Source organism: Penicillium roqueforti (assembly GCF_015533775.1).
Source record: "Penicillium roqueforti strain LCP96 04111 chromosome Unknown scaffold_23, whole genome shotgun sequence".
Taxonomy (NCBI): domain Eukaryota; kingdom Fungi; phylum Ascomycota; class Eurotiomycetes; order Eurotiales; family Aspergillaceae; genus Penicillium; species Penicillium roqueforti.
Genome location: NW_024067587.1, coordinates 202,551 through 217,403, shown reverse-complemented (window position 1 = coordinate 217,403; position 14,853 = coordinate 202,551). Strand labels below are relative to the sequence as shown.

The 14,853-nt window shown below is 51.0% G+C and overlaps 8 protein-coding genes across 8 annotated transcripts; 1 reads left to right on the top strand and 7 right to left on the bottom strand.

The window, feature by feature from the left end:
- Positions 1–44: 44 nt before the first annotated feature.
- On the bottom strand, positions 45–2,222 carry hsp90 (chaperone Hsp90; the record flags this gene model as incomplete). The annotated part of the gene is made up of 2 exons (XM_039075489.1): positions 45–1,883; positions 1,965–2,222. The coding sequence occupies 2 exons, from the start codon at positions 2,220–2,222 to the stop codon at positions 45–47; spliced, it is 2,097 nt and encodes a 698-aa protein (XP_038926572.1).
- Positions 2,223–3,472: 1,250 nt separating this feature from the next.
- LCP9604111_7454 (NTF2 and RRM domain protein) lies at positions 3,473–5,113 on the bottom strand (the record flags this gene model as incomplete). The annotated part of the gene is made up of 2 exons (XM_039075488.1): positions 3,473–4,732; positions 4,793–5,113. 2 exons carry the CDS (start codon positions 5,111–5,113, stop codon positions 3,473–3,475), a joined length of 1,581 nt encoding a protein of 526 aa, XP_038926571.1.
- A 109-nt stretch (positions 5,114–5,222) lies between these two features.
- Positions 5,223–5,715, bottom strand: LCP9604111_7453 (uncharacterized protein; the record flags this gene model as incomplete). The annotated part of the gene is made up of 3 exons (XM_039075487.1): positions 5,223–5,282; positions 5,338–5,544; positions 5,596–5,715. 3 exons carry the CDS (start codon positions 5,713–5,715, stop codon positions 5,223–5,225), a joined length of 387 nt encoding a protein of 128 aa, XP_038926570.1.
- Positions 5,716–6,134: 419 nt separating this feature from the next.
- On the bottom strand, positions 6,135–6,582 carry LCP9604111_7452 (uncharacterized protein; the record flags this gene model as incomplete). The annotated part of the gene is made up of 2 exons (XM_039075486.1): positions 6,135–6,437; positions 6,532–6,582. The coding sequence occupies 2 exons, from the start codon at positions 6,580–6,582 to the stop codon at positions 6,135–6,137; spliced, it is 354 nt and encodes a 117-aa protein (XP_038926569.1).
- Positions 6,583–7,709: 1,127 nt separating this feature from the next.
- Positions 7,710–9,434, top strand: LCP9604111_7451 (uncharacterized protein; the record flags this gene model as incomplete). Its single annotated transcript, XM_039075485.1, has 4 exons — positions 7,710–7,772; positions 7,837–7,867; positions 7,929–8,070; positions 8,171–9,434. The coding sequence occupies 4 exons, from the start codon at positions 7,710–7,712 to the stop codon at positions 9,432–9,434; spliced, it is 1,500 nt and encodes a 499-aa protein (XP_038926568.1).
- Positions 9,435–9,465: 31 nt separating this feature from the next.
- On the bottom strand, positions 9,466–10,235 carry LCP9604111_7450 (PMF1/NNF1 family protein; the record flags this gene model as incomplete). Its single annotated transcript, XM_039075484.1, has 2 exons — positions 9,466–9,760; positions 9,853–10,235. 2 exons carry the CDS (start codon positions 10,233–10,235, stop codon positions 9,466–9,468), a joined length of 678 nt encoding a protein of 225 aa, XP_038926567.1.
- A 381-nt stretch (positions 10,236–10,616) lies between these two features.
- Positions 10,617–12,057, bottom strand: LCP9604111_7449 (putative cAMP receptor-like protein; the record flags this gene model as incomplete). The annotated part of the gene is made up of 5 exons (XM_039075482.1): positions 10,617–10,714; positions 10,827–10,884; positions 10,958–11,473; positions 11,537–11,738; positions 11,801–12,057. 5 exons carry the CDS (start codon positions 12,055–12,057, stop codon positions 10,617–10,619), a joined length of 1,131 nt encoding a protein of 376 aa, XP_038926566.1.
- Positions 12,058–13,543: 1,486 nt separating this feature from the next.
- LCP9604111_7448 (cyclin-dependent serine/threonine-protein kinase phoA) lies at positions 13,544–14,706 on the bottom strand (the record flags this gene model as incomplete). Its single annotated transcript, XM_039075481.1, has 3 exons — positions 13,544–14,476; positions 14,574–14,597; positions 14,662–14,706. The coding sequence occupies 3 exons, from the start codon at positions 14,704–14,706 to the stop codon at positions 13,544–13,546; spliced, it is 1,002 nt and encodes a 333-aa protein (XP_038926565.1).
- Positions 14,707–14,853: the final 147 nt, after the last annotated feature.

The following is a 14,853-nucleotide window of genomic DNA, read 5'->3' as shown; positions in this document are numbered from 1 at the left end:
AAGACTTAAAAATTAGCAAAAACGCAAGAAGGGGCCGAATTGATCTAATCAACCTCCTCCATGGTGCTCTCGCCGGTAGCCTCGGCGGGAGCAGCAACCTCGGCAGCAGGAGCAGCCTCGTCCTCGTCGATGTTCAGACCAAGGGAGACGAGCTTGTGAATGCGCTCGGCGAAGCTGGCGGGCTCCTCGATGGTGAAGCCGGAGACCAGCAGGGAGGTCTCGAAGAGCAGCTGGGTGATGGACTTGACGGTGCGGTCGTTCTCGCCATCGGCGTCAACCTTCTTCTTAAGCTCCTTGATAATGGGAGACTTGGGGGAGATCTCGAAAGTCTTCTTGGAAGACATGTAAGAGGACATGGAGGTGTCGCGAAGGGCCTGGGCCTTCATGATACGCTCCATGTTGGCAGACCAACCGAACTGGCCAGTACGGATGGCGCAAGGGGAGCCAACCAGCTTGGAGGAGACAACAACCTTCTCGACCTTGTCGCCGAGAACGTTCTTGAGGGCCTTGGCAAGACCCTCGAACTCCTTCTCCTCAGCCTCGCGCTCGGTCTTCTCCTCCTCGGTCTCCTCGAGCTCGAAGTCCTTAGTGATGTCGACGAGCTTCTTGCCGTCGTACTCCTTCAGCTGGGTGAAGGCGTACTCATCAATGGGGTCAACCAGGAACAGAACCTCGAAGTTCTTCTGCTTGAGGGTGTCCAAGAAGGGAGAGTTGGCAACGGCCTTGAGGGACTCGCCGGTGATGTAGTACATGTTCTTCTGGTGCTCGGGCATGCGAGTGATGTAGTCCGCGAGGGAGGTCATCTCATCGCCGGACTTGGTGGACTGGTAGCGCAGAAGCTTGGCCAGAATGGGGCGGTTCTGGGCGTCCTCGTGGATACCGAGCTTGATGTTCTTGCTGAAGGCGGCGTAGAACTTGTCGAACATCTCGCGGTCCTCGGAAATCTCGACGAACAGCTCAAGGGTCTTCTTAACGATGTTCTTACGGATGACCTTCATAATCTTGTTCTGCTGGAGAGTCTCACGGGACAGGTTGAGGGGAAGATCCTCGGAGTCAACGACACCCCGGATGAAGCTGAGCCACTCGGGGATAAGGTCTGTGCAATCGTCGGTGATGAAGACACGGCGAACATAGAGTTTGATGTTGTTCTTGGTCTTCTTGGTCTCGAACAGGTCGAAGGGAGCGCGCTTGGGAACGAAGAGAATAGCGCGGAACTCAAGCTGACCCTCAACGGAGAAGTGCTTGACAGCGAGGTGGTCCTCCCAGTCGTTGGAGAGGGACTTGTAGAAGGAGGCGTACTCCTCATTGGTGATATCGGCGGGGTTGCGGGTCCAGATGGGCTTGGTCTTGTTAAGCTCCTCCTCCTCGACCTTGGACTCCTTGATGGTCTTGGTCTTCTTCTTCTCCTTTTTCTCCTCCTCATCATCGACCTCCTCGACCTTGGGCTTCTTCTCCTCATCCTCCTCCTTGGTCTCCTCGGCATCCTCATCGGGGACCTCGGTCTCGGTCTCCTTAAGGACGTGAAGGTAGATGGGGTAGGAGATGAACTCGGAGTGCTTGCGGACAACCTCCTTGATGCGGGCCTCGTTGAGGTAGTCCAACTGCTCATCCTTCAAGTGAAGGATAATCTTGGAACCACGGCCGAGTTGCTCGCCCTCGGTGTCCTCCTTAAGGGTGAAAGTGCCACCGGCGGCGGACTCCCAGATGTACTGCTCGTCATCGTTGTGCTTGGACACAAAGGTGACACGGTCAGCGACCAGGTAGGCAGAGTAGAAACCGACACCGAACTGGCCGATCATGGAGATATCAGCACCGGCGGACAGAGCCTCCATGAACTGCTTGGTGCCGGAGCGGGCAATTGTTCCAAGGTTGTTGATGAGATCCTATGAGAGATGAATATGAGTATTGGTGGTCAGATAGAGATGGGGAAGAGTGTTTTAGGTAACTCCTGAGGACAAACTTACAGCCTTGGTCATACCAATACCGGTATCGCGGATGGTGAGGGTCTTGTTCACCAAGTCGGGGATGATGTCGATGCGCAGATCCTTGTTGGAATCGAGCTTAGAGGGATCGGAGAGAGCCTCGTAGCGGATCTTGTCGAGAGCATCGGAGGCATTGGAGATCAACTCACGAAGGAAAATTTCCTTGTTAGAGTAGACAGTGTTAATGATCAGCGAGAGCAGCTGAGAGATCTCAGCCTGGAACTCGAAGGTCTCAGACATGATGGCGGATTGTGATTCTGAAAGAGAGGTTGAGTTAGAAATGATGAATTGATAGGAATTGAGCAGATGCAGAGTCTGATCGAGCAGTGGGGGTTGGGGGGTGAAGTTGGGTGAAGTTGGGAAGCGGTGACGGTGGGAAGAACAGGAAGGGGATTTATATCTTACAAGAAAGCAAAATAATTAGAAAGAAGCTCTGGGGGGGATAGTAACCAAAGCAAAGGGGAGAGATGAGGAAAAAGAGTAGAAGAGGCGGGCCAGTTCCTTTTGTGTCTCCAAAAAAATCTGGTGGAGAGTTTCTACGGCGATCCAGCAACTTCCATGTCGTTCAGGCAACGCCTGCAGCTTTCTCGATGTCATTCTAGACTCTTCTGCTTTTCACTTTTGTTTCTTTGTTTAGACTAATTACTCTAACTTGCCCGGTTTGGCAGCTCTCACCTTCCTTTTTGTCTATATTTTTAGCTGAGCTGTGAGTGCATCTGAACTCTAGAACCTTCCCCGGATGACTCGTCGACTCATCGACTCATCTCACCATTAGGTAAGCACTGGTTAGAGCGCTGGAGGTCCTCGGAAGTCAACTTTGGCAGTACATTCGATACATTTGATATATAGCAACTTGGAGATTCATTATTCCCTAATCCATATTTAGTAGGCTCATCATTCCATGATACAGTTGTAACCCCCCCCTTAGAATATCCCATTTACACATCACCGGACCCTCATAGCCAAAGAAATCAAAAGAAGCAAAATACAAGAAAGACCGGTATGGCGCACCACCGTAAGACCCTGGAGTTTGCTATGCTAGTTAAAAAAAGATGCGATATAACGTTTTGCAAAAGAAGAGCAAGGAACAGATCATGGCAGAAGACAATGAAAGAAAGGAATATGGTGCAGGAAAAAAAGAGGATCATGAATGTCGAAGACGAGACTCGATCCCAGCAAAAAAAAAATAAAAATAAAAAAAAGGAGGTTAAAACACAAGTGCCCAGAGGGAAGGAAAATAGACGCAACTTTTCCAGCCAGCCCGGACCAACCAACCGCTAATATGCACTGTGACGGGAGAAAAGGGGAGGCAATAGTCACGTAACACATGTCATTAGGAAGAGACGGGGCAAAAGAAAAAAGAGAATCAAAATCGGAGTATACAGATCCCGAGAAGATCATCCGCCGGGAGGATTGCTCACAGGAATGCAAGAGTCGTGACACCGACGGGAAAGAAGAACGTAGAGGATCATCAAAATCACATAAGGTGTTTAAGCAGCTTGGGGCTGGCTAGGGCGACCTTTGGCGGCAACGTTGCCACCACGGCCACGAGGAGTGAAACCGCCGCGGCCTTCACGCTGGAAGCCACCACGGCCCTGGCTGCCGGCGCGGTCACCGCGACCACGACCCGCACCACCACCACGGCCGGCAGGGAAAGCGTTGCTACCGTAAGCGTTACCACGTGGGCGGCGCTCCTCGACGAGGATCTGCTCGCTGCCAATCTGGTGGGGGTTGGCAGCAACGGCAGCGGTATAACCGGCAGGCTCGTTGAATTCAACAAAGGCACAGTTCTTGGGGCGGCTGACATCGAAGTACTTCAGCTTGCCGAAACGGGCCAGGGTCTGCTTAAGCAGGCTGGCATCAACCTTGTCGTTGACGTTCTTGATATAGGCGAGGACGGTCTCCTCAACACGGGGCTGCGACTTCTTGTGGCCATCGCCGGCCGTCTGCCAGCCGGCTTCGGTGGAAGGGGCCTCCGGGGAACGGGCAACCTCCGCAGGGGCGGGGGTGGCAGCAGCGGGCTGAGCGGTAGGGGCAGCGGGAGCAGCGGGAGCAGCAGACTTGGGAGCAGTAGGAACAGCAGGGGTAACCTGAGCAGCAGGAGCAGCCTGGGCAGCCGAAGCCTTGGCGGCAGCAGCGGCCTTAGCTGCGAAAGAGGTAGTCGCAATGCTAGCCCAGGTCTTAGGAGCAGCGGGAGCGGTTGAGGTCTCCTTCTCAGGAACCTCCCCCTTCTCGGCAATAGGAGAGGGCTCAGGGGTGGCGGGCTCCTCGTCGTTCAGGTTTTCAGCCTCGACGGCAAGAACCGCAGCTGGAGCCGCCTCCTCAGCGGGGACACCGTTAGTCTGAGGAGCGGCCTCCTTGGGCTCCTCAACCTGCTCGTTGGCCTCGACCTCCTCAAGCTTCTCATCGACGTCTGAGAGAGTTACTTCATCAATCACCTGGTGCTCCTCAGCGGGAACCTCGGCAACAGCCTCAGGAGCTTCAGCAGTAGGCGCAGCCGGGGTGGGCTGCTCGGGTTCTTCTTCTGGCTCTTCGGCCATGTACCGGAAGATGTCGTTAAGCACATAGTAGCCGTTGGGCTGCTCGGCGAGGACGAAAGTCTGCACGAACTTGCGGGACGGCTCGGAGTTGTTCGAGATCTCACCAATGACTGAGACCAGGATGTTGTCGAAAGACGCCTGAGAATCGACATTCAGGACGCGCACTTTGCACTCCTGGAACTTCAAGGAGCTAAGCTTCTCGTTGATGGCCTATGGGAGTGGGGTGCGTGGTTAGGCGATATTCACATTGAGGAATCGAATCTAACTCACCTTAGTACCAACGGTGACGGGAACCGACTCAGCCTCAGTGCCGAAGACCAACTGAGAGCGGCGAGAGTAGAACAAGTGAAGCTTGTCGGGGTTGCGGCTCATGGTGGTGTAGAACTGCTCGACGAAGTACCAGCCCACCTCATCCTTGGAGATCTCGTTCTTCTGCTGGTCGGTGGGAGTGACGGTAGTCGGGGTGGAGGACTGCGCAGGCTGGAAGCTGGCAGCAGTGTTCATAGTGACAGATGCATGGTTGTAAGATTCAGGGTAACCGTGCTGAGCAGGGTAGTTACCATTGATAGGAACCTGAGTCATATCGGCCATGGCGTTGAATTGAGGGGTTTTATGTTCGGTTTCGGGTGGAAAATAAGATCAAAAGTAACCGAGCGCGGCGAAAATGAAGGTCGAGACTACAACGGCCGAAGTGCTTCTTTTATGAAGAAGAAAGCGATGAACGTTCTAAAAATGGAATTGTCGTGTTTCCCTCGCTTGACTGCATGTTCATTAATTTCAAGGTCTTGACTTGGGCATGGGAGATCGGGACTCACGATGCGAAATAAACGCAGCACCAATGCAAGCAATTGAAGAGGATAGAAGGAAATCACGTAAAGAACCAAAAAAAAGCGAGGCGCTTTGAGATTGCGGAAAAGCGGGAAGTATAGGTGAAGTGAGAAAGAGTTCTCGGTTCTGATGGCGCGGAGAGGGAGATGTGGAGGGTTTGAGAGAAAGATGAGAAAGATCGAGAAAATGTGGGTCTAGGAAGATGAACAGTGAGGCGTGGAGAGTCAGGTAGAAAATGGGGAAACAAAAAACGAGATGGAATGAAGCTGTGGGAATTTGCCTTCGAAGAAAAGAACTTCCTTCACTTCGACTCCGTGCGGGTTTCGCGTGGCCTTGGCGGGTGGCCACCGCCCGGCAGAATTCATAGTACAGCTTTAGTGTACAAAGATATATTATTAGGGATTTCTATCCATATAGATGGGGTCGAGGAAAGTTTTCATGATGACTCAAGATACGTGACAGTCAGACAGGGAAAATAAGAGAAAACAAAATGCCAGATCCGAGAGTTGATACTCAAATCATGCGCATCTCATCAAGTCAAAACGCCACAAACTGATCCGAAAAAAAAGAAAGAGGGGTATGATAGGACATGAAAGGGTGACTGTAAAAAAGAAACAGCAATCATAAGAGCCGCGTCGATAGAGGCTCGGATGTTGGGACGAGGAAAAAAAAAGAAGCAGAGATAAGGAACAAGACACAAGCGAACGATCAGAGATGGCCAACTATGCAGCGTACACAGCATATGGCAAGCCTTATGTCTCCTAATGTACCGTCACCATCAGGGCTAATCAGTTCGCACCTCAGTCTTCTCGGAGAGAGGCTTGCGCATGACAGCGTCTTGGCTAGTCATCCTCCGACCTAGAGCGCGCTCGACCTTAGCCCCGAGAGCGAGTTTGTTCAGGTTGTCCGACTTCTCCTCCGTGGGGACAAATCGCTGCTTATTGAGAGGCTTGCTCTCGAGGCGACCGAAACCGTCATGGAGGTGATAGATGTCAGCGATTCTGGGGTCGCCGTTGAGGGTAGTGCTGTCGGAGGCAGCCAGCGAGGGGCTTCCACTGACAGTGGAGAATCGCTTTGAGTTTCGGTTCTGCAGCAGATTAGACTTGCGGGGTTCTCAATAAATAAAGCAAAGGCCCTACAGCGGACAGAACATGTGGAGGGGAAGAGAAGGGGATTCCTACCGATTGGGCCATGATGGGACGCTCAGAGTCGAGAGAGGGTTGGCGGGCCATTTCTGGGGGGAATGATACGGTTATAAAGAGGAGGATTTGCGCCGAAAGAGGGGCGGGATTTCAAATGGTAGGTATAGGAAGGCCTGAAATGGAATGCAGACTGCAGGATTGGGCTATTAGCGGGTGTATTATTGCCTAGTGGCTGGGCGATCTTGAATTTCCAAGGGATACATACTCAATCCGGGTACTCCGTCAAAGGGGATGTGTTGGAATCAGGTGCAGAAGTACCAATGCAGTGCAAGAGTAGAAATAGAGTCACAGAAAGGAGAAGACGGGGTGGAGTCAAAGTGGTTAAGTGGTGGGGAAAGACAAAATGTGTGGCGGAAAAGGGGAAGGGATTTTATGGAAAGATCGACGTAATCGTAAGATGTGCAGTAAAGAGTCTGCAATGAAACTCCAAGGTGGATATGTGATTATACAAATAAGAAATGACCTCGGGATTCAATCTCCCTTCTCTGATGTCAATTAAAAGCTTTACCGGGAATATTTTGCCACGTGCTGGCCACGCGAGCCGATCATTTCGGCGGGTACGGAGTACTCAGTGATATACACTTTGTTTCTACTCCGTATGAAGATTAGTATTGTATATTGTAATATGAGGGTATCAGGATAAGATGAGAATGAAAGACTTGGATTACTTGCGAGTTTCTATCTCCTATAACATATGTCGTATTGGCAGCAAGAGGCAACATCTTGGTCTCTATCTCTGTATATAGTATGTACCATTTTACAAAGACAAAGAGCTGGCAACACAGAGCCCCAACAGAGCCCCTTTTACAACAGGTAACCATAATACCACATGCAAAACCCAAAAAAATGATGAAACAAGCCCGTTTACCCTAACAGTCCAACTATCTAGTCTTGGCAAACTATGCAGATCACGAAGCACCAGGATGCTTTGAGAGTCTATAGTTCGAGAAGTCTTGAAAGAAGTCTTGAACTACTACATTAACAAGTAATAAATGTCAAACCTATCAGAATTGTTACATGAAGTTGACGTGAAAGCAACGAACACACTTATACTCCATCACACACCGCACAGATTCTGCCGGATTTACTTCCAATTTCAAGGTGCAAAGCCATCTCTGTCGATCCTCATTCAATTCAATCAACAGCGTCCCGCAGAAATGGCCAAGCCAAAATCCTTTCTCAGGGAGACAAAGTCGAAGAAGAAGTCTGCCTCAAAACAGGTATGCAGTAGCAATATACCCCGCACAGAACAGCTTGGTCATGATCTCATACATTTTGATATAGGTACCTGTGACTGCAGATGATTTTCTTGCAGGTGTGTGTCTGAACCCCAATAAGCCAATAATATCAATGGTCAAAAATTAACTATTCTCCAGCCGGCGTCGAGCTAGAAGAAGCCGGCGAGAAATGGCGGGCCGGAGATGCGGCCAAGTCTATGCGCTTCTTTATGCGGGCCATCACCAACTATGACGAAGGACTACAAAAACATCCCGGCACATTTGATTTAGCTTACAACAAGTATGTAAACAAGCCATTATTTTGAATTTTGCATTTTTCAAATCTCATCCATGATTGAAGAGTATTGGTTTGGGTTTACCTTTACTAACACACGACCTAGAGCACGAGTCCAATATGAAATCACCCAGCACCCCAAATTAGCAGCCCAGTTGCCAGCACCACAGGGGGAGATCTTGCAGATTGCACTGCAGTCACACCGGGATGCGTTGGCCCTGGAGCAGGACAATGCTGACGTGTTGTTCAATTCGGGCCAGGTGCTGACCAGCTTGGCGGAGTTAATATCTAACCTGAAGCATCCCGACGAGGAGCAGCAGATGCAGGCAGGCACCTATTTGCAAGAGGCAATCGAGCTGTTCCAGCGGTGTCTAATGGTACAGGAGATGAAGTACACGGAAATGCAAGAGGAGATCGAAATGATGGAATCCGGGGATGTGCCACCGGAGCCGGAGGCTGTACCACCGGCCGCGGGACAGTCCAAAGCCGAGTCCGCAGGTGAGGAGCAAGAACAGTGGGCGATGATTGTGGAGCCCGTCACGAAGAATACGCTAGTGGACACTGCGGTGGCGCAGCTGGAGACTTTGACCACTCTGTGCAACTTGTTGACTTCTAACCCCAGTGCGGGCGGTGTTGGTTGGGTGCAAGAGTACTCGTCGGAGCTGGTGCAGTCGCGACTGCCTGCTTATGCCGAAGGTTCGGACAGACAGTACGAGGCGGCCTTGGCGCGGGCCAAGTTCATCTGTGCCTTGAACGATTTGCTCTACCGAGGCGGACACACCGATATCCAAACCTACCAGCAAGAGGTCGGACAGGTCTTTGGTCCAGAGCTGGATGTATCAGCGGACCCTGATGGACTGTGTAGCAAAGCAGATGCGCTCACATCGTTGAACCAGGCACTTTCGGATATCCCCCCACCAGAGGATGACGAGATGTTTGAGAACGCGGTAGCATTGCGTTGGAAGTCGCTTTCAACCGCTTTGGACGCATTAACGGCTGCTACCAAGCTCCCGGATGCCGACAACCTGTCCAAGATTCACCTTGGTCGCGGAGACGTCGAGATGCACAGATGGCGTCTTGGTCGAGCACCCTGGAACCACGCCACGGCGAAGCAGAACGGAGCTATGCTCCTGCGCAACGCCCAGACGTACTACCGCGGAGCAACAGCTCTGGCTCGCCGCGACGGAGCGGCCGAGGAAGAACGCGATGGAACGTGTAAGGAGGCGATTGCTGCGGCGATTGAAGGCCAGAATACGAAACTCGAGCAGCTCAAGTCAACGGACCTCCAACAGGTGATAGTCGTGGCCCAGGATATGGTGGAAGACGGTATGGTCGACGGCAGGGAACTGAGTGCCCTGATTTCATCATGAAGCGGACAGAGAAACAATTTCCGCAATATGCTCACAGACCCGGGTGGGCTTTTGCCTCCTCGTCCATCTGGATCGCATCCTGGCGAATGTGATGTTGTCTGCTAAATTGCGTGGCCGCTGTAGCAGCACCCTCAATATCCGAAACAACCAATCCAAGATGCGACAATAGCCGCTCAATTTCCAGCCTCTGCGCCTGCACAGTCTGCGCAAGCTCCGCGTTTTCCGCATGAGTAGCCTCGAGTCTGGCGTTGAGGGTCGACTGCGCTTCTTGCAAATAAGGCGTAAGGTGCGCCCTGTACAGATCTTCAGCGCCGAGTGTATGCGCGCTGTGTAGTAAATAAAATTAGAAGCCAGAACAAAAAAACAAAACAAACATAGTCCGAATAAACGGCAAAACGCCCCAATGCATTCAACATACACTGTTCTCTCTTGACCCTCAGCAATTCCCCCCTCCTGCTCCCTCCTAGCTCTCGCATCCCCAACAAGCCGATCAAGCTCATTTAAATGCGACACCGCGTCCCTTTCCGCGACAATATCATCAAACTCAGCCTTCGCATTCGCTTCCAGCTTCGCGTTCAGTTGCCGCCAGACACCCTCCAAGCTAGCAGGAACATGGCGCGCAGGTGTCGGAAAACAGCCTGCAAAGTTCGCATATGAATTGGCACGGAGTGTACGCGCTAGAGCCTGCTCGAAGACTTGGTTTAGACGTGAGGCGCGCGGGCCTGGGGATTGGGGGATTGGAGCTGGCGGGGGAGGGGATGGCGACGCCGCGGGCGGTTGGTGGGAATTTGATTCGACCATGGTGGGTATCTCTGCTTTCGGGGTAGAGTCGAAGAGTGAGAAGTAATGGAGAGCATGCGGGTATGGCGAGGGTTGGCGTGCAGAAGGCCGTTTCTCCAGGAATTTGGATCTGGGGTGTTGGACTCTGTTCAACGCGACACGCCGGTCACGTGTTTCTATAGATTGAATTGGTGGCTTCGTACGTTACAGCGATAGTATTTGGAAAACTTTAATTTTCATACTCTGTGAAATGCTACATAGTATGCGATTATATCAATTCTATAAAGTAGTGCAGCAGATGGTATACTTGGAAGAAAATTCAGCTACCGACCAACTCCTAGCCCTAACTTAATGGATCTAGGCCCAACCAACTCCGGCGTCTGTTCTCCTCATTCTCGGCTTTCACCAAAAGAGCAGGACTCGGGCTTTGAGAGTCTTTCCGTAGATTGAAAGATTGTATATTCGTCGCCGAACGGGATATGCGCCACGAGCATACGCGTCTATAGAGGTCAGACCAAAGTAATTTGAATGCGGGCCATGAGATAGAGACGTATATAAGGCTGTTCCAAAATCCCTGGAGGGGAAGGACAAAGCTAGATGCATAGTTCAGACTAAAATTAAAGTTGTTAGGACGAGCCAGGGAATAGACTCTGTTTATCGTTGAGGGGACCTGCAGTGTCGAACAATCAACACAAAGAACCGACAGCAGTTTTTAGATTATAATGGGCTTCAATTAGACCTACCCATGTAACAAGCAATGCAATGAAGAACAGCATAGCGTATTTTGTATATGCCCACGTTGCTGAACTAGCTTCTGTGGACGTCGACCTCCGCTGTGAGTCTGCCCCATCCGGCCGCCCAGTCTTGCCAAAATTCTCCTGCTGAAGAGGGCTGGAATCGGTTTTTGAGCTGGACTTTTGAAGCGTGTTGGCTGTACTACCGCCCTCGATCGTGACCGAGTATGCTCTGAACGCATTAGACGGCAACCCGCTCGCGTCGCCCTCCGACAAGGACCGGCGCTCTGGAGTGAAACAGGCAATCTCCCTGGTAACTTGAATGCCAGTCAACATAGCAAAGGGAGATTCTGGGACAAGATCTGAGTCAATGCCGCCGAGGTTCCGAAGCTGGCGCCGTTTCTGGTAAATCACCGTCCCTGCTCGTAAATAGATGGCGAAGGTCAATGAGATAATGAGCCAGACTGGTCCGTAGAAGATAGCGATGCGGAGGAAGGACCACTGTACAGAGATCCAGCACCAGAGCTGTCGGTGGATGATTGGATTAGCATAGGGTGATAGAAGGGAGGACTTTGGGGTTCTGCTCACGAGGGCGGAGCCATATATTCGGCCCCGAGCTTGGGTCTGGATGAAGAAGTATGCGAAAGCTGGGACGAATGGAACACCGTAACAGCAGAGCACATATTTCCATTCGAGCCGACGTAGTTGCTCCGAGTCGTATTTGTGGAAGAATGTTAGGTAAACATTGCATGCCATTGCAAAAGTCCATAGTGCATCGGCGGGCATGAACCTATGCATCCTTGCTTATTAGTGGCCATCTGCTAATGGTGTTAGTTCCGATTTGATACGAACCATTGAATCAAAAACCCTTGAAACTGGCACAGGGAACTATCAACCCCAGAATGAATCCCGTCTGCCGATATGATGGTGGCTATATTAGCCATCATGTTACCCCATGATGCATAGAACACCAAGCGGTTGATGGGTTTACGGAATGTGGGGGACCAAATAAAAGTAGCGACTATAACGAAAGTGCCAACAAGGGAGACAGTCGAGCAAACACGCTCTGTAGCCGAGATGGCTAATATTTGTTGTTCTGACAGCGTCATGGTACATGGTCTATGACCTAGTCGTCGCGAAAAGGGGAGGGCGTCCAGCTCCTGAAGGTTATAGATTATATCCACTGCAGATATGAACCGAGAAGATCCCCGTGGTTCAACAAAGCCAAGTTAGCTTGTGACAAATCGAGGATGCAGATGACCGTAGACTTACCAGCGGGGGACTTATTTTCGGGTTGGGGTTAACCCTTGAAATAGAAGGCAAACGGTTCGAGTAAATATGCCCAGAGCACAATACCACCTGCTTATTATCCGCAACGGGCAACAAAGGAAAAAGGCAAATGACAAATGAGGCAAGACCAGGCCAATCAGGATATTTCTGGTTATTTCTTTCGGCTTATAGCTAGGAAGATGACCTTGTGCCGAGTCATGCAACAAAGGACGCAGTCCCAACAGTATTAGGTTCGAACAACTGCCAAGAAACGGAGTAAGAACCAAGCAGGACATCTTTTAAATGTTTTCCTCATTTCAAATACCGCATGGGCCAGGGCTCAAGCCGGTACTCCTAGGGAAGGACATGCGAACGATTCCAGTGTGATGGTACCACAACGTGCAATCTCCCAGAATTCACGGAATAGATAGGAGATTGGACAAGGGATGAGTGCTGGTCTGCATAGAAAAGCCTCGGAGGCATAGCCCTTGGGGTTGCACCAATGATTAGAGTCATTGTTTAGGCGTGCAGCCTTTGTCCCCGCCGCTATTGGGGTTCGACAGTGCTTGAAGGGGTGAAGTTACCTGAATATGTCAAGGGTTACAGCGGGGACGATATTTGAGGGGCCTTGTGAGATCCTAGAGTCAGTTCGCCCATGTGTGACACTAGCACAACTGTTTCCCCCCGACGTTCTCACAGCTCATTAGTCGTTGTAGAAGACCAGATTGAAAGACGGGTGACTGCATGTTTGAAAGATTTTTGCGAACAAGCAAGCATAAAGGAATTCAAACGCCAACGGAATGCCTGAAAGGGTTGCTCTTAAGTACTTATGGTTGGGTACTTGGAATAAGGCGCAGTACAGCAGCTATGAGCTCGCTCGTCCCGAAAATCCTTGGCCGGTGGACAAAGAACCAGTTGCAGCAACATGACAAGATATTCCCGAGGATTGCAGTTCCAGCGGGGAAATTTGAACTAGGCCCAAGTGCTTGTTGCACACATCTCGCTGTGTGTGTTAATAAATACAGATTGGGGTGGATGACAGAATGCATTTCTCGAGGAATAGCTATTGCTATTTAGAAGACGACAGGCAGAAGGCTGACAAAATCTGGAGCGCTGCTCCAGAACATTATCAAGACAACAGACAGTGCCCCGAAGTCAATTCATCTCCAATTAGGCCATATACTCCTCATCTTTGACAAAACTGGCCCAAAATCCGCAATATCAAGTTGTTTTTTTTTAAAAAAAAAAGAAAAAAAGAGACGCAAAAATATCCATCATCGGGTATAACGCCGAATTCTCCCATGTCCAATTGTCCAATCGAGCTCGTCATCTCGTCATGCGCAGGCTAGACCGCTGATAAGCGGGCTGCGGGGGGATCATGCCTCCATATCCAGCCATCTGCTGTTGCTGGTGTTGCTGCTGCAATTTAGCCTGGATCTGAGGCAAATCATGGAACCACGGGTGCTGCAGAGCCTCGTTGGCGCTGATGCGCATCTCCGGACGGAGTTGGAGCATACGGTTTAACAGATCCATCCCGATAGCATCCATTTGAGGGATGATCAGCGAAAGATCCTGCGTGGCGTAGATTTGGAAATCGGACTTGTATTCTGGCAACTGCGAGATGCCGGGCCATGTCCGCTCGGATGGTGTACCCATCAGACGGAAGATCTTGACCAATTGATCCTCGTTAGTTGTGCCGGGGAAAAGCGGACGGCCCGTGTACATCTCTGCCATGATGCAGCCAGCGGACCAGATGTCAATGCTGGTGTTGTAGGTGCGACTTCCGAGGAGGACGTCCGGTGCGCGGTACCACAGAGTGACTACTTCGTTGGAGAAGGTATTGACCGGGATGCCGAATGCGCGGGCAAGTCCAAAGTCACCCAGCTTGAGCTGACCCTTCTTGTTGATTAGGAGGTTCTGTGGCTTCAGATCGCGGTGGAGGACTCGGTTGTCATGACAGAAAGCGATGCCCTTGAGTAGTTGGTGCATGAAAGATTTGACTGTGGCAGGATCCAGCTGTCCACGATCACCGCGAGTGTCCATATATCTCTTCAAATCTCTGTCCATAAACTCAAAAACAAGCATAAGTTTGTTTTCCGTGTGGATGACATCGTATAGCGAGACAATACTCTCATGCTTCAGCTCCTTCATGAGTGAGATCTCACGGATTGCAGTCGACGGTGTTCCCTCCTCCGAATCCAAGTGGATTTCCTTCAGCGCTACCATTTCACCGGTTTGGCGATTGCGCCCTTTAAAGACCTGTAGTATTCTGCATCAGCGGTGAGCGGGGGAGAGGCGATCATGCTAGGAGCCGGGGGAGATGAGGGGAGAGAGATCGAGAGAGATTGAGACGTACGGTAGCATATGTGCCTTCACCGAGCTAAAGATAAGACGAATACTCGTTAGTGAAGATTCCAGACCCGATAATGAGGGGAAAGGCATACCTTTTCCAGCTGCTGGAAGGAGCTGGGCTGCTGAGTCTTGTCCATTTTTTGTGGAACTTTGGAAGCCGGTGGCCCCGATGGTTTGGGTTTAGAATGAAAGAGAAAGTGACCAGGGGATACCAGATTTGAGGCGATCTTTAAAGGGTGGGCAGGATCCCTGAAGTGCTCCATGCTGAGACGTGAGGGAGGAGC